The 22,692-nt window shown below is 48.7% G+C and overlaps 1 protein-coding gene across 1 annotated transcript in view; it reads right to left on the reverse strand.

Annotated features, from left to right (window-relative positions):
• LOC142575691 (uncharacterized) overlaps positions 1-22,692 on the reverse strand; it is a 328,430-nt gene that overhangs the window by 15,809 nt on the left and 289,929 nt on the right. The window contains exon 7 of the mRNA XM_075685245.1: positions 104-759. Within this exon, the coding sequence (XP_075541360.1) occupies positions 104-759 (656 nt within the window). The remainder of the gene's footprint in view (positions 1-103; positions 760-22,692) is intronic.

Raw genomic sequence — 22,692 nt, forward strand, 5'->3', positions numbered from 1 at the left:
TCCGGCCAAAGCAGTTGAGAGCCCTGCCGTTGTATTAAGAGCTCGCATTAGGGGTTTCGTAGCTTGTGATCGGAGGTACAGCCGCGTGCACCCCCTTACTTACCTTCGGCGTGTCGCTGCTGCCGTTGCCATTGGAACAAATCGGCGACCGAGGAGAAGACGTCTTGGAGACGGGCTTCAGCATGGCAGGGGAGGGAGTTGTCTTGCTGTTGTTCTGCACTTGCTGCTGTTGGTGCTGCTGTTGGTGCTGCTGTTGGTGCTGCTGTTGCTGCTGCTGTTGCTGCTGCTGTTGGTGTTGTTGCTGTTGCTGCTGCTGTTGCTGAGCCGGTGGCTGTGCTGCTGAGACCGGCTGATGCGCCGGCTGCTGAGGCGGCGGCGAGTGCTGCTGCGGCTGCAGTGGCGGCAGCGGCGGCGGCGACTTGCACTTCATCTGCGAGCTGTGGAAGATGGTGGTACGGCCGGCCATGTCGTCGTCCTCTTCGGGGTCGTCGGGACCCCCGGCCACCGACGAGGCGCACGAGGCGGCGTCCGGAGAAGGCGCCTTGCGCCTCGCGCTCTGCGGCGTCAGGGACGCGGCGTCCGAGTCGCGCTTTTCGCTGCAGTCTTCCTCGAGCGTCGCGTCGTCCTGGCAGATGCCCTCGTCTGTGCTGGCGTTCGAGTCGGACGAGCTGCCGCCGCCGGCGCCCTTGGACTCCTCGGTCTTGGCGCTGCTGCCGAAGCTGTCCGCGTTGCCGGAGTTGTCGTGCACCTCTGCGGTGACTGCAAACGGAAGAAAAAAAAAATGCAGAAGGTGCATTAGGGAAGAGATTAGGAAAACGCACGCGCCTAGACGTCGAGTATCGACCGTACCTGGCCCGCTTACATGGAATCGGAGACGATGCGTGCGACCAGAGAGCTCTCAGACTTAAAGGCCTGACCATCGTCTGCTAATTTATGAATATTCAGTAAAGTTATTTCTCTCTCTTTATGCAATATAAGCTCTAGGCATTCATAAATAGTTCATTGATCGTGTACGAACGGATGTTCAGCTAGAGATCACAGGCTCCATTTGAATTCTCTACGGTTAGTCTATGTCTCGAAGTGCGAAATGCGAACGTTCCTGCATGGTAAGGTTCCGTTGGACGTCAAAGAAAGTTTTCTGACCATGATTAGTATGATATCCTTCTCCTCACGTTCTTTCATTTGGTGATCTATCTATCTATCTATCTATCTATCTATCTATCTATCTATCTATCTATCTATCTATCTATCTATCTATCTATCTATCTATCTATCTATCTATCTATCTATCTATCTATCTATCTATCTATCTAAACAAACAAACACTGTGCGTCTACAGAACGCACAGTAAGAAACGATAGGATCTGTGACACACGTCACGTGAACAAATCTATAGTGAATACCTCCTCCAACTACGGCTGACTTCATGGGGAAAGAGCCGGCGATATTGAGAGAGCATAAATAGTCTGCCAATTTTTTATTGCGCCTTTTTAGAGAAGCAAGCTGTTTTCAGGTATTTTATGTGCAAAAACGATTTCGCGCTTGCTCATCGGTTCACATATACAGAGCGCTAGACGACCCGTGAACTTCGCTCTGCACAGCTGCCTGCGTCCTTCGATTTCCGCCGGCGATGACAGCTGATGTGCAACACAGTCGAGGCAACAGCGGAGGTAGACACAAGATATGGTCCAAGGGTCAATAAGTGTAAAATTCGACTTGGTGCTCCTGGTAAACTGATGAAGCAGGATATAAACCGACGAAGGAGGACAAAGTCCAACGTTATGCTGATGGACAGCTTCGAATATTAACGCGATGCAAGCAAATTTATAGGATAGATCAGGCGTCCTGGAGCTCAATATTTCGTGCGTCATGCGACATCGTGAAAACTCAGCCAAATGTTTACAACAGACAGACCCGTGCACATCGTTATGCTAGCCCAGTCCCACACGAAGAAGAGGGAGCACAGGTGTACGCAGTTCACGTACACGTACACGGCATGCGAACATTTATACGGTTCACGATGTCGTACTATCTAGCCCTGCAGTTTTCGCTCTTCGAGTGGATACGACAGCGTAACGTTTAACATCTGTCGACGTAATTGTCCTGGCGTTGCGCTGTGCTGTATTCTCGACCTCACCTCGTGCACAGTATGCCCCCAACATTCGTCTAACCGATTATTCCCCAGTACAGGCCTCGGCAAGCTCTTTATTATGCATGTTAAGAACACAGCCATGCTGAACATTGCCACCATGTTGTTTGGCAACTCATATACACTTTCTGTTCACATCTCACCTTCTGTTCATGTCGTTCATTTGTTAACTGCATGGCCTTCGAGCAGTACCTCTCTTCCTTTAACCTCTTGGAGAGGCTAGATTCTGGAGTTAACCACGAACAGAGTTGGCACACGGGACAAGGTTGCTTTTGAATGCAAGTTAAAGCCGGTGCTCGCGCTCTGGAATCTTTGTTCAAGTCTCTTATGTGCGATAAGCTGTCTTTTCTAAAGATACTTAACAGCAAATTAAAAAAATGAAATGGTGGGAAAGATACTAAAAGCTTCAGAAAGCTATGACAACGACGACTACCGTCTTTGTGGGCCTCTACTCACGGATGCAGTCACAGGCCCTAACGTCCCTCCCTTCAGCTGACTGTGTAGATGCCATCGCCGCGGATTCGAAGCGCTCACGGTTTTGTGACCTCGGCCCGTGCGGAGGCACACAGAACAGTCACAGTGGCACCGGTTAAGGACATCGCGGAAACAGCTGCGGCTCGGCTCAGCGTGCGGATAGCCCGTGTTTTTCTGAAAAGCACCGACATGCACCGGATGCGTGCTCGCGGTATACACTCGTCGAACGTGCAAGTTCATGGCACGCACGGCTGCCCGAGTGAGCTCTAGCGAGGGCCCGGCGAACAGTTGCGCCAAGCAAAAAAGTAAAGGCCATCCGCATAAAACTGCCACTGTATTGACTTGAGATAGCATGTCGCTCTTTTACGCATGATGCCGCTGAGTCAGCCACAGTAGTTTACTGGGCTCGGGATTAGCGAAAACGCTGAATTCTAGTGAATGGTTAATTCATGAGTGAGTGAGCGAGCGAGCGACCGTGCGTGCGCGCACGCGTTCGTGCGTGTGTGTGGTTGTGTGGGATTATATTACACTAGACAAAACGGTGTTGAACGCCTATATCTAATATCAGCAGAGACGAGGTGCCTTAGACCTGGGTACTACCGATAACGAATGCTACGCGAGCGAATTCTCTGGAGCGAAGAGCTGTTATCAGCGATAGAAGCCCGCAGAAAAATACGAAGAGATAGCAGGGGAGCATAGGCGCTATGGCTTTTTCCTTTCTACCACGTGCGCTTTCAAAACATGAACGATTGCAGCCAAGGTATTGGCATATAGGTTGTTGCAGCTGCTGCCAACGATTGAGCCGCGGAGGAAAAGAAAAGACTCTGGAGAGACTGCGAACAAACCTACAGGGATTGTGTTGCTCCTTCTTTGCGATGTGGCCCTAATAATGACAGCCGGCGCCGGCCTCAGTCTTTTTCCGTTTTCCGCGCTACTCTTCTTTCTTTTTTTTTTATTCCTTTCACTCCTGAACGCTGCATGTACGTTTCCACTTGTGCAGTTCTCGCTAGCAGCTGCTGCGCTGACTCATCCTGCTGTCGTAATCACTCCGACGCCTTTCTTCGAGCTCCATCGACAACGTCGCTTTTTTGTTTTTTCTGTTCGTGGCCGCTAAAGTGCCCGTGTTCTGTACCTGGCACTCGAGGAAATATCAATTTAATCGCCTCGTTGATTTGCTAAACCAGCGGCAGTGGTGGGCTTCACGAAAAAGGTGACAAAATGCCCTTCGTCGCCGTTATATCGACGTCGCGTAGCCCTCGAATGCGCCAGCCGGTCCCCCCCCCCCCCCCTCCCCGCCCACTTCTTCCGACAGTCCCTCTAAAACAGGGTCATCATTTTTTAAAGTTTTACGAAAACATTAAGAATCGCCTGCGGCAGAGATCGTAATTCTTGTCGTTGAGCTGGATTCCTCGGAGAGGTGGACTTTACTGTACCAAGAAGCCGAAACGATCACAAATTAACTTATTACTTAATTACACTGCGGCACAAATTGCAATTTACGAATTGTAGCCAGCCGGTGAGTTTGCTAGATGCATACACTTCAAAATTAATTTCCAGGATGAAACCGAGACATTATTTCCCGAAGTGTAGGACGAAATACACGGGCGTTCCAGTTACCTTTGTGCTTAAATGCACGAAGAGCGTTTTGTTAAAGAAGTAAGTGGACCAGCAGTGCTTTATTTCACGGCGAGCTTGATGGCGCATATCTCCAAACTGGTCTCATTCCGGAAATCCATTCTAAGAGGGCGCGCGTCTTACAAACTCGCCAGCTACAATTCGTAAATTTCAATAAGTGGCGTAAAGTAGTTAATTTCGGGCAAGTAATGTACGCCTTTTCGAACAATACGGCTCAAGGACTAGAATTACGCATCTGCAAGACGCGTATATTTAAAAAGTAAAAAAATAGAACTTAAAGATGATCACCCCGTATAATGAGTCGTCGAAGCGCAAGACGTTAGTCACGTGACGCCAAAGGGGACCTTACCCCTCAAAGGACACGGACAAAATTACAGCCGCTAGCAATACAGACGCAACTTGTAGCTCTATACGGAGACTGCGAGCTTCAGAATTAGGTCACGTAGCTAAATTCTCACCACTTCGATGAGAAAGGCAGAGAGACAGTAAAAAGGCGAAATGCGCAACGGTTCACCAAGAGAGCGTCAGTTTAACTAGCCCTGAAAAAATAAATAAAGTTCAAGGGTTTTATACGCGCCGGATTAATATTTGATAATGAGGCAAGCAGCAGCAGAGAGGACTCCGTGTTAGTTCGGCCCCCGTGGGGTTGTTTAACGTGTACGTAAAATGTAGGTTATACGAGCGTTTCCATCGAAATGTGGCCGCCTCGGCCGCGGTAGGCGTAAGCCCGACATGGTGTACAGCAGCGACACGCCATAGCCACTTAGCCACCGTGGGTGAAGGGAAAGGTGTGGTTCCGTGTGCCAGTGCACGCACATGGTAAGCAACCGCGTGCACAAGCGTACAGTCACCGCGCACACATGCGCGCCGCACATAAAACGAAAAAATCGATGGGACGTTATGCAAACAAGGTTCGTTGTCGTCATCACTGCAGGACGAAGGCCTCTTCCCGCCATCGAACAATCGGCCCGGTGCTAGCGCTAGCTGACTACAACCTGCGCCTGCAAATTTCCTCATTTCACCGCCCCAGCTAATCTTCTGCCGTCCTTGACTGCGCTTCCCCCTTCCCTTGGCACCCAATCTGTAAACTCAAATATGGTCCGCCGGTTATCTACCCGACGAATGACTTGGCCTGCCCATCTTCATTATTTTTTCTCATTATGTCACGTATCGGGCTATCTCCGTTTGCCTTCTGATCAACACCGCTCTCTTCCTGTCTCTTAACGTCACGCCTAACATTTTAACGCGATATCGTTAAGGGCCCCTGTGCGCAGAAAGTCCGGTGTCTCTGTCGGCGTCATCGTCGGCGTCGGCGGAGTTGTCCGAGAGCGAAAACTTCCGCATACATTTAGGCATATGTATATGCCACGCCTTGCTACATGACATGCTGTATATGCTTATTATATTGCCACGCCATTCTGTCACTAAAGTTGCTCATACCTTTTTTTTTTTTTTACATTCTTGACAAAGTTATTTCTCGGACTTCTGAGAATTACAGCCCACAGACAAATGTCACGAAGCAAAACACCGACAGCGCATGCCTTTTATATTAACTATTGTCAGACTTAAATATTGAATGTGCGAAACAATAACAGGAACTTGAAAATTATGTAATTTCTTGGCGCAGCTGCGCACTGTCTCCGGGACTGGCCCACGCAAGAGGCTGCGTTTCTACCAGAAAGCTCGCCTTCGTGCATAGTGTTCGCCGCCAGCGTTTCCCGGAAAACATTCTGGTTACATAAGCTGCAGTTGCCAGGAAACGTGAGAACACTCGGATATCTTTGAATGCTGTCAGTGTTTCACTCTTAAAGGCGTCCTCCAATTTTTTTTCTCGTTCCAGTGCTCTCTTCGCAGTCCTTAACTTGCTCTCGTGCTTCTTTGTTAACCTCCATGTTTCTGCCCCAAATGTTATCACCGGTAGAAAGCAATGATTGTACAGTTTTCTTTTCAACAACAGTGGTTAGCTTCCATGCAGGATTTGGTAATTTCGGCCGTATGCACTCCGACCCATTTTTATCCTTCGGTAAATTTCTTTCTGATGGTCACGGTCCCCTTTGAGTAATTGACATAGACAAACGTGCTGCTGTATAGACTCTAGAGGCTGACCGGCGATCATGAATTCTGATCATGAATTCAGCATACAAGGTTACGGCTTGCTAATTCAGACGGATTAACGGAAACGGAAAGGATGATTCAGGGAAAAGACGAAAGAAGTGCGCACGAGGATCGTGGCTCGAGGCCGTGTCTGTGAACGGTCGGTCAGGTTTGGTTGCCCTAGCAAAGTCAGTGTCGTGTAGCTTCCTGACCCGAAGGCGGGAAAGGCCGTGCAAATGCAGAGTTCCTTGCCACTACGAAAGGTTGGACATCCGAACGGCTCTAAGCGAGGCACTAATTTGCATCGTTTGATGTTTACATTGGTGCATATGTTGATGGTGCATTTGATGTTATTGGTTCGGCTAGAAAACCACTGCTATAGGTAGCAGTCTACCCTCACACACGTGCGCAACTAGTCATGAAATGATTCTCCTTCCCAGATCTACGAGAGCGCATGCCAAGTATTGTGTGTTTCTCGCGTGTCTTAGCCAATGCGCATGTGTCCTTCAATAAATGCGAGGGTTAGTTCCTTGTCAGTTTTGTTGCGCCCCCACGGGCTATATTCTTTCAGCCTAACTTAAAGACTGGAGCTATGTATTTGCGGCGTCGTTTCTGTACATAACTCTGCTAGCGCTTATACGCTTGCAGCGAACTGTGACAAATATATCTCAGCATTGCCGGGTCAAACACGCAGGTATCAATTGGAAAGCTCTTTAGTGTACGGCTCAGGCGTCGAAATACGATAGCAGCGGCAGATGCATATTGTTTTCAGAACACTGCTGCGGTAGGCGCACCGTCGACTGTTGTGTACGGCTCACGCGCTCTACTGATTAGACATGCACCAGTTAATGCATGTGGCTGCTCCGGCGCCGCCTCGTGTTCGAGCGATATGCGGCAGCGCATCACGAAGACAGGTGAATGATGAATCTGTGAAACTCGGCGCGGCAGCAGCTCGTCGAACGCGAGACGAGTGACGTGAGACGGTCTGCTGCTTGCCTGCCTTCGCTCGGAAAGAATGCGGAGAGACGCGTCCGGAACAACGCACGTCGGCGCGCGTCGGCGCCAGACGACGCCGCTTGTAGGCGGCCGTTGACGCGTGAAGGCTTTTGTGCGCACAAACGTTGCAAAGGGGCATGAAACTTCGACGGAACGGCCGCGATGTGCCTTTCCCTGTTCGACGAAAGCAGGCTTTCCTCAAGGCGTTGACATGATCAAATTAGTTTATCTCGTGAAAACGCTATTTATTTCTTAATACCGCTGGCTATTCTGTATTCTGGACCCACCGCGGTGCTTTAGTTGCAATGGCGTTTCGCTGAAAAGCACGAGGTCGCGGGATCTAATACCGATTGAGGCGGCCGCATTTCGATGGGGGCCAAATAAAGAAAGCAAGAAAGAAAATACATTGGGTGCACGTTGGATAAGCTCAGGTGGTCACAATTAATCTGCCGCAAGAAAGTAGCATTACCAAAGAAAATTATAACGATATGGTGGGGTTTACTTCGTTTCATGAATTTGCGTGGCTCCGGGAAAAATAAGAACCGTCAAAGGAGAGAGGTGCGTCTTTCGAGTATGAATGCTAACAAGATTGAAACAAAACAAAAAAACAAAGTAAATATTGCACCCTTCCTAGGTGAAGATGCTCCGAAGCCGATATGCCTCCGTAATTTCTGCGGGAAATGCAACACTTACGCTCAATTATATGTGCACGAAAACTGATTGATTTGCGATAGCCCAGCCCAAGTTCGTTGTATGACGTCACGGATTTCAAAGTATGTCTTTTTTGTGTAAATTCAGCTTCGAAGAATTGTGGCTCAATAAAAGTTGCGAAAAATTTCTAAGCTCAGTCCTTGGCTCTGTTGAAACACAACGAAGCCTATTTAGGAAATGAAATTAACTATTTCCCGAGCAGACGACGTCGAAATCCGTGACACCATGGCGATCTGCAGGGTTCGGGAACTTCAAGGCTGCGTCGCCACCTTTCGCGTAATGCGTCTTTTCGGGCTTATTTATACCAAGAAGCCGTTTCTCACGGTAGGCGTAGCCTCCCCCCCCCCCCCCCCGCCCCTCCCTCTTCTTTTGGTATTGTAGAAGGGTACTTTTCTAATACAGCTAAAATTATCTCTCTCGTTAGTGTCCTTCCAACGTTTACGCAAATGCTACAAGTGCAACGTGAATACACCGATTGTTTTCGCGTTCTGTCCCGACAACAGAATGGCGGCCACGTGGCCACCCCGTTTGGGAACCAAGCGAGCGATCACGTGTCAGCAAAACGCCGTAGCAACCGAGCTACCGCGCCGGGGGAGGTGGGAGGAGGGGGGAGGTCAGGAAAGTTCGGTCCTGTTCGTTTATACTGTAGGCGCAGCGAGCGCGTCGGGAGCATGCAGCTGTCATCGTGAACTCGATATAGCGCGTGACATACGCCATGCTCGAGCGCACGGTAACGTCAGCGCGGATACGCAAATTGTGATAATTACGACTGATGCGTGCACTGGACGTTAAGCATGCATGCCTACGAAATGAGCTCGCGGCAGGCGTGTGCGTTGTGCACAGTTGCTGTATCATCTGTCATTGTCTTGGTTCCGCGGCCCGACGCAGTTGCGGATGTCCTTTTCGGCTGCACTTATTTTGAACCTGCTGACTTTACACATACGTAGTTCGCGAAGCTGCGTATCTCATTTGGACTGTGGCAAACCGAGATGCTTTATTTAAAAGAAGAAAGTGGAAAATTTGACCGGAACCTCCAAGTGGTGGTTCGGCCGTTGTGTTGTTGAGAACTATGTCGCGGGTTCGATTGGGTAGCCCATTGGGCTGACATTAAAGAACAGCCAGGCGGTGAAAATTGATTCACAGTACCGCATAATGAGACGGTGGCATTGGCCCGCAAAATCGGCTATATTTATTAATATCATTAGTATTATACCTGACTTGAAGAAAGGGAACGTATGCGAAGATATATTTACGACACCGGGAACTGTAATCAGCCTCAGACGCAATTCGATGCGTCGCACGATAGAGCTGGCGGATGGGTCACAACAACTTCATAATTCTCTTAGTGGTCGCTGTCTGGAGGAAACGGGTTATTGCAAAATCGCAGAGCGACAGAAGCTATGTTTCACAGTTGTGTTTATTTTTTATAGTGCGATAGCATTCTTCGCATGTCCGACCCACTTTCTTCAATATTGGAGACGGCAGGCTGCCTGGCCTCGATACGGCGCCTTCTCCGAGGCCCTATGTATGGCTCTGCGATTCCGCAGAAAGAAACGAAATCGGGAAAGAAACAATTTATGATATTCAAAGAGAAGCTCTTATTTTTAGGACATTAGGTAATATAATAAGAATGAAGAGCTTGGTGGGGCGACCCTCCACCCCGCTACAAAGGGGCCGCTCATAGCATCTATCCATCCATGTACGCGTATAGATTACCTTATTAGTTCAATCAGGCTAGGTGACTGTTTGTCACCGCAGCGTTTCTAAGCGGATGCCAACAAATCATCATCATCATCATCGTCGTCGTCGTCGTCGTCGTCGTAATCATCATCATCATCATCATGTAAGATTAGCACGATGGAGAGTAGGGGAAACATAAGGGAAAATAAGGGGGAGAGCTGTGGAGACTAATAAATCGACGGTTAGGAGGCCGGTGGCGCGAAGGAAAGAACACGCCATGAACTGAAATGTTTACAGAGGATAGTAATATAAGCTGCAACACAGAGTTTTTACAGGCAAAGATCGGTGGCATGTGATACTACTCTGTTTGAAAGGGACGCTCATGTCATCAGCATCATGTTTTTTGTCTGTCTTCGTTTTCTCATCTTTCTCTCTCTCTCTCTCTCTCTCTCTCTCTCTCTCTCCATCTATCCATCTCTGTTTTCTCGGGAGGGGGAGAGAGGGAGAAAGGGAGGAGAGGCAAGGGGGTTAACCAGAGGCGAGTTTTCGGTTTACTACCCTGTTCTGGGGTGGGGAATATAGGGGTTGTAAAGACGACAAAGAGCGAGAGGAAGAAAAAGAAAGGAACGAGAAAAAAGAAGAAGGAAAGAAAGGGAAAAAAAAGAAAAAGAAGAACAGGTAAGCGAAGAAATCTCAAGAAGCGCAGTAGCGATTGCACGGCCTTGTGATACGACGTTAAGTCGCGTCGATGTTTCGTGAATTCTTCCTTCCGACAGAGGCTGCTCGTCCAACCGGTTGAGCACGACGGAAAGCGATTGTCTCTGCACGCTGTACTGCGGGCACTGGCAAAGAACATGACGAACTGTTTCCGCATCGCCGCAATCGCCACATGCTGCGGTGTCGGCCATCCCTATGCGGAACGCGCAGGCTTCGCCAAACGCGACGCCCAACCATAGCTAACACTAAAAGGTCGCGTTTCTTCGGAGAGGTCTTGTTGAAGTCGGAGGCTTAAGGGGGGACCTAGGGTGTATAAACGGGCGTGCATAAAATGTGGTTCATTCTACTCTGATGTAGTGGGCTGGCGTGCAAGTAGGCGGGTCATTCTTGCAGCGTCTGTCCTAGACAGCGCGATCGACAGGCAGTTGTCTTCTGAATGAGCTGAACGAGCAGCGGCACATTCATTGCCGATGATACTGCAGTGCCTTGGTAGCCACTGAAAAAAATACTTCGTGTCCTTTATCAGTGAGGTGGTGTATGCATGGCCTCTGTGGGGCAAATGGATTGAAGATACAACATATGAAAGACGCGAAGGTTGAACAGGGCGGCTGTCCGGTTGGTATACCCTGTACTGAAAGGAACGAGACGTGTAAATGACAATGGAGAAAAGGCCCACGACGTTCCCACGTCCGCGCTAGCTGCGTAGCTGCCACATGAAGGTGCAGGGAACGTCCGGGAGAAGTCGCAATTGTAGCAGAAATCAATGTCGCAAACGAAAACGCCGTTTAAAAAAGTGTCACGTCTGTTTGCTATACTCTCTTCTTTTCAGGTGCCGCGAAGGGGGAGAAGGGTGCTTGCACGGTTTATGCGAACCATGGATGGCATCGACAAGTTTTACGCTAGACGTATTCCCGGGGACCTCTCGCCCTGGAAACCCTGTTCTTTCAGTTTATTTCTTCCTTTCTTTCTTTCTTTCCTTCGTTCTTTCTTTCTTTACATGAGACGCAACGTGTGACTCCTTTGCCAGAGCAACTTCGGTGGTTTGTTACGGGAACAGTGGCTGGAGCTGTCACAGCGCACCCGTAAAATCGCAGCAGACGTCGAGAAAGCGGAAAAAAATGAGCCCGTCGCGTACAAACACAAAAGAGCGCCACGCCGCATTTAATTGCCAGTGACAAAGGAAAAGTGCACGCGGACACACGGGAGCGCGTGAGATCGGACGAGATTACTTCAGAGCCGTATTCGTGCGAAAGCAATTTCCCCAGGGGCACAACCACTTGACGCGTAGTAACAGAAGCAGAATGAGCTGTACTTGATGCAACTTGATACAACTGCCCCTAAGAAAAAAAGAAAACGATACAACAGATGCGATTCATGAATATAGAGAGAAATAAGGCAGAAAGGTAATGCGACCGTTTCGGGACGAGAAAAATAATACGTAAGGAAAGAGGAAGAAACGAGATCGTCCCCCACACCATCAGCCGCACTACCAATGGGAATGCCGCGGCTCAACATCGATTATCCAATGAGAACTTTTGAATAAGCTTAACTCTGACATCAAATTGGTGACGAGCGGCTAATCGGCGTGCAAGCGGGACGACTTGCTTGAGCGCAAATGGAGCGAAATGTGACGGCCGTATGATGATCGGCAGTTCAGGCACGCAGAAATAGTTTATTTATCTTATTGTGCGGATTATGGGAGGTATTTGAATACCAATAGATTCGCTACCGAACGTGCATACTTTGGAGGAAGCGAGCGCTTGCGCAGATGCTGTGCGGGGACGCGTGAAAGTATCGGTCACGAATGTGCGGAAATCGAAGCAGGCGACATTCGCGCAACGTATCGCTGGAAGCACGCGATAACGCAAAGTGAGCGCGAGGCAAAGGTAAATCGAGCATAAATAGGTCGTTCAATGTGCAACTGCGGTTGACATTTCGCTATGCAAATGCCGAGCTTGTTAAAGAAAGAAGTTGACGATTTGTCGCAGGGTTCTTGACGTCAAATTCAAGTTAACTCGCGACACGCTTGGTCTTCTCGCCGGGCCCGATCAGTACGCGTACAGAGTAGGCGTACGCGTGAACACACACACACACACACACACACACACACACACACACACACACACACACACACACACACACACACACACACACACACACACACACACACACACACACACACACACACACACACACACACACACACACACACACACACACACACACACACACACACACACACACACACACACACAAACGCGCGCGCAGGAAGAAAAGCACGAAGAACAAAGAAACATGAAGCCAATAGCGTTCGCTACCGCAGCTGGGTTTGTTACGTGCACAGTCGGCCTCCTGTTGTTCCCGCACTGCTCCAAAGCTGCGGAGAGGGCGGCGAACCCTCGACTTTAGCTTTCAGAGCTTTCTGGTGGCCAGGATTTCTCGGTCGCGACAAGACGCCGCAAGCCCTCAGCAACACTGATGATGCCAGAGTGGCCTCGTTTCTTTTCAAATACTTGCGTTAGTGTGCCCCTTCTGCGCCTTCCTCCCAACTTCCAGTGCAGAGTGACCAAACTGTAGCGCTTCCTGTTACTCATTCTAGATTTCTCTTCCTTACACGCTTTGTTGTCCACTGCACACAGAAGCTCCCATAGCTCGGCTCAGTGCGTATAAGTAAAGCACCGACATCTAATTTTTTTTTATTTAGCACATACCTCAAGCGAACGCGTCTGAGTTCACGCTAATGTGCACGGGTGTTTGCACTGCGTGCAGGAATTCCTAGAGCCTATTCTCTCTTTTCTAGTTCGTCCTTCTACTCAGCTCACTCTTTGTCCCTTGATCAATGCGCAGCATAGCAAACCGGGCACGTTGCTGTTTAATGTCTTTCTATATTCGACTTCACGCACACGTGACCCTCGAAGAAGAGTCACGACGACGGCTGCGAAGGGAGAGTCGCCGAGTATATCTCTGTGCAAAGACCTGCGATTAATTCAGCCGTCGTGCAGTCCGACAGTTAGTAACGACGAAGAGAAAGCGCCGATACACTTTTCCGGTGTCGTCGCGTAGACGACCCCGTACATACCAAACTCGTTGAACTCTGGCAGCAAATAGCGCCCTCGAAAATAGAGACCCCCACTCCAGCTGTGTTCTCGACAGAGGTCGACGCTACCTATCGCCGGGTTCGAGACGGTGATTCTCAGGAGTCGGAGGTCGGCTCCGTAATTACGAGGAGGAGGGTCGGGGGGGGGGGGGGGTTAGACATTGCAAGACGCGCGCTACAACGTGCGTTGCAACGTAATCGCCTCATCGGCACGCTTGGTTCGTTATAGCTACAAGGCGGCTGCCGCGGTGTGCCTATAGATAGGGTTCTCCAGTATAACGACACTATATGCTCCGCATCTGGCAACGGCTGTTGCTCGAATAGTCGCTCGACCCTTCCCGCGCATCCGAGATCGTCTACGTAATTATGATAACGCGGAGGAACGCCTAATCTGTGTTCTCGATTACGACACGCGTGTGCTAGCGTGGGAGGTGTAATTGGGGCGCGACGGCCCAAACGGGCCGAATGAACTTCACTTCCTTCCTTGAGTCGTGAAGAGCACCCAGGAAAATCGCAGCGCACGGGAGAAGGACGAGCATTGTATGGGCGCGTGCAGCGAACGGAGTTGACCGCGCGGAGCTTCGAAGATATATTTCTAAGTTGGAGAACGTTCTCATCAGAGAGAAGGAGGGGGGAAGCTAAGAAGAAAAGAAAGCCCGGTCTGCAAGCCTCCTCACACACACACACAAAAAAAAAAAATAAACAGGAAAATATATCTTAAGTGATAAGGATGGGAGAAAGATGACTAACAAGACAAAAAGAGATAGGCGCATCAGAGTCTCAGGCGGTACAAGTCACAGTCACAGTCTACCTAACAGAAGAATGTAGACCGAGGGAAGCAAACTAACGCTCTATAGCTGTGTTTAGACGTCCGTTGTGACCACTGTCCTGATTAGCGCCACTTGTACTGACAGTGGTCATCTATCCAGTATCTCTGCGACTCCACAGAGTAAGTTATGCAGATACACAGAAGATGTGCGATTGAATCATCACAGCCTCAATTGCGTCGCAGGTAGGAATATCGGCTATATCAATAAGGAAAGAATAAGATTTTGTAAACGCCCGTAAAAGGGAGTTTCTTCACACTTTGGCAGTCCAGGCGGAACACGCATCTTCAAGCCAGTGGACTAAGGCGACTGTTCGCGGCACTAGTTGAGTTGCGCAGCGCGTGACGTGCCAGAAAACGCAGTGCTGCGTCGATTCCCTAGAGTGAAATGGGCATACATTTGCGATCCACTATCCTGGGCAGAATGAGCCGATCAGCCGTTGAGATCACTTCCTCTGACACCGCAGCGTTCCGGCAGTTGGTGAACTTGTTGAGAGTCGAGCATAAGTTGATCAATGAAAAGCAGAAGAAGGCAGCAAGAAACCCAAGAATCGACACTTTGATGCTTAACCTGCGCTACTATAAACTAGGGGACGAGCGAGCACGAACGTACCAAGCGTAACGCCATGACTATTAGAATTTCTCTTACAAGTCACGCCAAGAGTGCATGATTGCTGACTCGCCTGTCCGTGCTTGTTCGAACATCTGCGTAAACTGATTCCATGAAGACTTAATCTGAACTTGACTGAGCATTTGCACCGCAGCATCAACGGCTATGCATGGCATTAACGAATGACGGCACCCGGAGACTGAACGAACAGCGACCGGTGAACGTGTTCGTAAGGGTGGACGCTAGGTGATCATGATTACCATCATCATTAGCCTATTTTTCATTCCACTGCAGGAGGAAGGCTTCTCCCAGCTACCTGCTCTCCTTCCCTTGGCGCCCAATAATTCTGTAACTGATGTATCACCGGCTATCTGCCCTACGCATTACATGATAAAGGACATGTTTTTTTTTTTTTTGCAAGTTAAAGCACACACAAAAGGAAGACACATACAAGACAACACGGGCGGCCGTCCGTGTTGTCTTCTATGTGTACTTCTATTGTCTGAACTGACAGATGGTGTGCGCAGCTCGAAGCTTAAAGATGAAGCTCTATGGCAAACAAACAAACATCTTCCTTCTTCAGTTTCTTTCTTGCTTAGTGCGTTCCTTGTTTTTTGTTTCTTCACCTTCCGTGCTTTCGTGATCCCTCGGAAACGTATGTTCTGGAACGAATACGGATTTCTTTTTGATACCACGTGCTTTCGAGTGAAATTTGCGCGTAAGTATAGCCACAGAGAGAAGCGCCGGTAATCATTAACGGTCTCGCGAACGAAGCAGCTGCCCAAGGTTTCGCGCGGCATTAGTATTCACAGCTGTGAGACATCCCTCCGGGAGGCTGACGGCGGGTGGGATTGCACGGCGGCGCCGGCAAAACAGGCAGAGAAAAAAGCCGCGCGCGGCGCCAACGCCTTCGTCAGAACGTTGTTTACAATGCAAACGTCGTCGCCGCGAGGACAAGTAAGGTTTTGACTCGTTTAGGCGGCGTTTTTTTTTTCTTTCTTACTGACGCTCGCAGGCGCCGATTTGCGAACGTCAGCGGCTTCTGCGGGATCTCGGAAAGCGCTGTGTAGGCGGAGCATTCTGCCTTAGTGCTGGTATATGTATATAGCAGTCGCCGAACTTGAACTGCCTATTTGCGTTTCAGCTTCCTTTTTTTTCAGCCGACCCAGCAGTGTGAGCTGCTTTAGTCGAACGTCGGCAGAAACTCGTTACGTATACTGCGAAAACATACGCGATTAAAGTGTTGCAGAAGATGGGTTTGGCTCATTTTCTTGAAAGTTATTCGTTTCTCTCCAAGCTTGCACGGTGATAATACAGTTCGCCTTCAGATAAAGCAAATACATGGCCCATAACCAAAGGGAAACTTGCAAAGAAGAGCGCTTACATAGTCCAAAAGGTCCAGTTAAGTAAGAGAGAGACAGAGAGAAAGGATGCATTAAAATGCAAGAAAGTTAATCAAAAGTAGTTCAGGTAGGCTGTTTTGCACGGGGAGTAGGAGTACAGGGATGAAAAAAGATAATTCTACAGCATAGACGTGACTCGGTATCCCAACACAGGATTGTGAAAATATTATTGTGATTTTTGTGATCCACCGGAGTCAGTAAACGCCTATGGTAGTTTTTGTTTTTCTTTCTAACCTAGTGTTATCCCACACACCCGCGCAGGGTACCAAACCGGAAACTCATCTGATTAATCTATCTGCCTTTTGCCCTCTGCATCTCTTGGATAGCCACGAAATATCGTAGATCGCTAATAAGATCATTGCCTCTGAAGTTACTGTGGCATGTTTGTAAGCAAATGGGCCCCTATATGTATAATGAAGAAAAAAAAGAAAACTAAACAACGGTCGAATAAACGTTGACATTTTTCTTCGCCGCTGCGCCTTCGCAAGTAACACTGGAAAACTTCTCCAAGCTTTGCTGCTGAATAAACAAATCGGCGACATTAGGGTTTGTCACTTTCTTTTTTTCGCCTGCCTGCCCAAGCAATGACGGCGAGCACCGCGGCTTTTTTTCCTTGCCTCACGCTGTGCAGCCTCTCTACGCGAGTAAGTGCTCCGAAAGCCGCTGTTACGTCGACAAACGAGCCCAGTAAATGTCACGCGGCCAACGCGATAGGCTGTCGCACAATGAAGACGAAAAAAGAGGAAGAAAAGGAAGATGGGAATAAGGATGGATGGAAGGAAGGAAAGAACAAAGGCATGAATGAATGAAGGCAGAACGAAAAAACAGAAAGAATGAATGAAGAAGGAAAGAAAGAAATGAGAAAAGAAGGAAGAAAAACAAAGAAAGGATGAACGAATAAATCAAGACAAAGAAAGATTGAAAGAAGGAAGGAAAGAGATGACTGTGTACGTTGTCCTGGCGAAACAAATGCTTCGACCACATTGAATCTGACACATACAGAAGAACGGTGCGACCTGAATTTCCGCACGAGGACGAATGACAGACCCGCGCACCTGTCCGCGAGCGACCGCTGAACACACACACACACAAGACACAAGACACACGTGGACAAGCCCTACCATTTACATGCATGTATACGGCGTCATGAACACACTTGCCGCGGATCCTCGAGGTCTTTGACACGGCTATAACATATACAAGCAAAGCCAGGTGGGACGCAGTCCTTGCAGTTTCGAATGCGTTTCAAACTTCTTTCTAGTGATCTGTCTTTATAACTTTTTTTTTCTTTTGGTGCAACGGGGATCTGACCGCTTCCGTTCTCTGTGATTGCACCTGGCTTATCTGTAGGCTGTTTCCCAGTGGCGCAGGACTGGACAGGAAGCCACGATCAGTGGTCTGGCGTTCGCGACTCAGCTGGAGATTGAGCAGACGGGGGACACGTGCGTTTCCGCGATGATGAAGATCTTGATTGGCTGGCGCCAGCTGTAGCCTGCACTACAGTGCGATGTTATTGTGAAACGCAGCATGTATAGATTAGCCAGCGAGACATTGACAGATACACGGAAGAAGTTGGCGGTTTATAAACGATCCCTATCTGTAATTGAACGTAGTTTTTCGGGAGGAGAGGAATTGCGCAAGGTTTGAAAGCGAATTATACGAGGCTTGCGAAAATGCCCCGTCGAAGTTGCAACAACACGGAGGAGTGAGAAACGTGGGTGGAAGGCAATGAAGAACTGCTGAGTGCCTTAAAATTCGTCGTGCGTTTTTGCGTGCGTGCGTCTTCAACTGTCAATTCAGCATTCAAGGCCTATACTAGCTTTACGCGATGTCTCTATTAGACGTAATACTATCTCTTTGAAAAATCAACCTGAAACACTCCGCCCTCAGCAACCACATCTCCTCAACCTCTTCCGCACGAATGCAAAGTACAGGAGGGCCGTTCGTTACAGCGGACCTGTTGTTTCAATGTCTGACGTGCAGATAGACCGACGCACGTGCGTCTTGCCGATAACGTAACACGTAGTGCTTCGCACGTAAACGACCTTGGGCTTTAAAAGTAGGACCTTGATTTCCGCGCGAACTGCAATCTCAAGACTTTCGCTGACGCTGCACTGACGTAGACGAAGGATAATGTTTCGCGGCGTGAGCTTGTTTGATTGACGGTATTACTCGTCCCAAGGCACAAGCGGGCCTACAATAGACGGTGTGGTAGACGGGCTCCGGTTAAATTTAAACCATCTATCGTTCTCTTAACGGCCACGGAAAGCGCCGCGCAAGAGCGCTTTTTTTTTCTTTTCTTTCGTTTATTCTGCATTCCACCCATGTCGGAATGCGGCAGTCAAGGAGGACGGGGATCGAACCCACTACCTCTCAAAGCAGAACTGCTCGCGCATTGAGCCACTGCTCAGAGGATTGCGCCAGGACGTCAACTCGGGCAGAGGTACAACAGCAAATGACGCCAGGCGAGCTTACTTGCAACGGGATCTCTTTTCCTAATTCGCCAAAGTGCGCTTCTCTGCGCTGCACACTTGCGCAACTCGGTAATGCGGTCACCGGTCGTCGTTCAAGAGAAGACTAGCTGCGCAGCCTGGGGGTTTGTCTCTCGCGCATGGCTTCGTCGTGAGAGGCGGCGTCTACATTTTCGCAAACTGTGCTTGCATGCACGTTGTTTTGCAAAAGAAAAAAGAAAAGTGACTGTGCCGTCTATGATGGGCAAACGGCCTCGCAGGAAAGCTAGCTTTACAATTAAGAAATGGGTCTTACATATTTAGCTAAAGCTTATCCTGCCGACATAAATGAGGGTCTGTCTGCGTGGAGATGCATATATACACACGCGTCAGAACGTTCAAAAAGTTCAGTTGTAAGGAAGTACAGGCGCCGCATGCCCGTGTCTTGCATTCGTGATAATACGTCGTGCTTTACATTTTTCCTTTCTTTATTTTGCTTACAAGTGGCCCAGCTTATGTTCTATAGCAACAGTATGTTAATCGTTCCGAAGAATCAGCCAAAGAACAGCCCCTGCAGAGCATTGGGGCCCCATGAATAAAGACGAGAATTCTCTTTAAGAGCGCATTAGTTGGGAACCGCTGTTCTGACGATGAAAGCGACATTTCTTGGTATCACTATATGGTCATCAAAAACTTAAAAAAAAGAGAGAACTCTACACGGTAACTCAGTGGCTATGACGTTCTGCTGCCGACCACGACGTCAAGAGTTCTTTTATTATTATTATTATTAATTATTATTATTAGGAAAAAAGAAGATAACAAATTAATATATCTACCGTAAAACAACGACAAAGAAGACACAGGTAACACTAGTTGCTTTTTCTATATACACAATTGAAGCGCCCTCTATTGAGAAAAGAGTTCAACAATTCTTCGTGTGCTATTTAGGCGGGCAAAAGAAGGACGAGAAGTGCTGTTAAGAAGGAGTATGTAGACACTATAGTGAACGATAAACGTGATACCGTAAGACTATGTCCTGTCTGTTGGTGGCCTACAGACTAATCGAAACACGTCCATGAACTTCCTGACTGCCTAATAAAAATGTTTTACGCGTTGCTCCGCGCCACTTTATTTATCAACTTTACCACGTTCACGTCATTTGCCGAAAAAGGCTTTCGTTCAGCATAGAAGCGCTCTCGCTGGCTGGAAAAAAAGAACGTTGAGCGACCACGCATAAATATGCCGGCACTGCTGACACCGATGATATTAATTTCGGTACATACGCGCACTGTCGTCTCTGTCGCCATGCGAACGTTTTCTCTCTTGTCCACTTTGTAAAGTCAACTTATCGCGCACCTACGAAGAACCGCACCCGACTCCGCTAACGTATGTGGTGCTTGCAAATCAGACGTGATAGTGGTAACACTCGAGCGATTATTCTTGATCAGCTAGAGCAGCCGCTTACCTCTGATCCAAACGGGCCTCCGAGAAGGGTTTCTATCGTGTGCCTATGTAGCTATCCTGGTTGCACAAACTGTACGGGCAGGTCAATTCTAGAGCACATGCTCGGTAATATCGAGGGAGGGGGAAACACTAATAAGTTTCCTCGCTCGTCCGCGTGTTTGTGAAAGCGACATCCACACGCATAGCAACAGGAAAAGCGGTGTCCCGTATAAAATGTACTATAATGAATATAAGTGTGGTGCAGAGAGCAGCAGCTGCGGGGGCAATGCAACAGAGAAGCGAGCTGAAAATTTTAAATGCCCGTCCCTCTCGCAACCCTTCCGGGAACCCCAAAACGCGCGTGCGCGCGCGCGCGCGCGCACACACACACACACACACACACACACACACACACACACACACACACACACACACACACACACACACACACACACACGTGCGCGAAAGGTGAAGGCAATGTGTTTTATGGCAACGAGAAATTCGCAGCAGCCGTCTGCAAATGAGTTGACGTGCCGGATCTTCTGCTACCCCAGGATCGATCGCTATGAACTCCACACATGCGCCCGTGATTAAATTTTTTTTTGAAACATTGAACAAGTAAACGCTTTGATATTTCCTCTCGTGAATTATGATCATAAACGAGATCTAAAAGAAAAAAAGAGAAGCGTAATTTTATCGTACGTTGGTTACACTAGAGGACCTCTGCTGTACTTAGAAACAGAAACATGTAACATTTTCAGCGCGTTTACAATAAGTTTAGAACCGGCACGTCTACGTGGGGAGTCGGGCGTTCTGTTTTCTTTGTCGCTTAAGAATTGGCGGATTGAAAACCGCTATCCCGTCTTTCCGTGAGTGAGCAATTCTCGCTCTTTTATTTTTTGGCAAACACGAATCCTGATGCAAACTGAATGAGCGGCACTGGTAACTTTGATGAGAGGGAGGAATATAACTGGGCGTTTCGGTAGTCAAGTGGTCGCGTGAGTGGATTGTTTAGTAGAGAGAGAGCGAGAAACTTAATTTCACCGAATCTTAGTCCGAATCATCGGTAGCGCCCACGTTCCCAGAGCGGTGGATCCATGCCGGTCCCTTGCTGTCGTAGCCATGCTGTCATGTCCATGCTGTCATACCCGACATATTGGGTGACCTGACCTTTGTTCTGCGTAATGTTGAGTGGCGTCAATATCTACGCCTGGTGTATGAGTGGGAACAAAAGTGTGACGAGACAATGCAGCACCTACTGTGAATAAAGGGCAAACTGAGCGCCCCAAATTTCGTAAAGCCTGTCGCGCGAGCATTGAAATTCGTAAATGCGGGCACTTTGTTATGCATGAATGTGAAAGACCGTCAGAAAAAAAAATACCGACTTTACAAATGATGACTATTCATACGCATCTCAGATGCTATTTCGCCCGGTCTGCCTCTATTCTGCGGTCCTCTCTCGCTGCGATGATATACACTGCTTTGTCTCTTTCGTCTGGAAGCAATGCGCTTACAAATACATTGTCGTTCCCCAATTGGAAAGCGTGACACACCTTCTTGCAGCACTTTTTGTATAGTTATGGTGCGTTTTCGTGAACCCGATATAAAGTCGTCTTCGGTCGGCTTGTCAGACCGAAATACGTTCGTCTGGTTCGCGTAAACGCTAGCGGGTCGGGCCGAGCGAGCGAGCGAGCGTGGAGATGAGTTCGAATCCACCCGCCGCCGAGAGGCGGGTCGACTCGCACGTTTACATGCGCTTGGCAACGCGATTGCAACGGACTAGGTCAACACCTCGTATGTATGTAACTCTGCTTGGTCAGCTCGACTTCTGACTCGAACCGGACTCGCGTCGGGTACAAGGAATCGAGGAGATTGTATGCCAGTCCGTCGAACAGGCGCAGGAGGGAAAAGAAGGAGGAAGAGGAAAAGGAGAAGGAGGAGGAGGAAATAAAAAGAGGAGGCAAGGATGTTAACCAGAAATGCGTCTTGTTGGCTACCCTACTCTGGGGGACGGGAGAGAGGGAATAGAAGAATAAGATAGACAGAGGGAGGGGAAGTAGACGAAAGCCGCGGAGAGCTCACGCACGCACGCGGAGTGTCCAGTCCGTCGAATATAGTCGAAGGCAGCCTGTAGGTCCAATATTTACCTAAATTTCATAGGCCGTTATGATTTCTTATGCATTCGTTCATCTGTCTATGCGTAAGCGGTCGACGTCCGATATGCAACCGTAAAGCGAACGGGGATGAGTCGGTAGACAATTTCTAGAAGTCTATCTTATAGACCCGCATGTACTTGTCTATCTGTACTCTGTGCAGATAGACTCCACAGAGCACAGACAGCCTGTGCATATTCTGGATATTGTGCAGATGTATTTGATACTTCAAAAAGAAACGCCTTCAATTCTTA

Source organism: Dermacentor variabilis, chromosome 3, assembly GCF_050947875.1.
Source record: "Dermacentor variabilis isolate Ectoservices chromosome 3, ASM5094787v1, whole genome shotgun sequence".
In the NCBI taxonomy this organism is placed as follows: Eukaryota; Metazoa; Arthropoda; class Arachnida; order Ixodida; family Ixodidae; genus Dermacentor; species Dermacentor variabilis.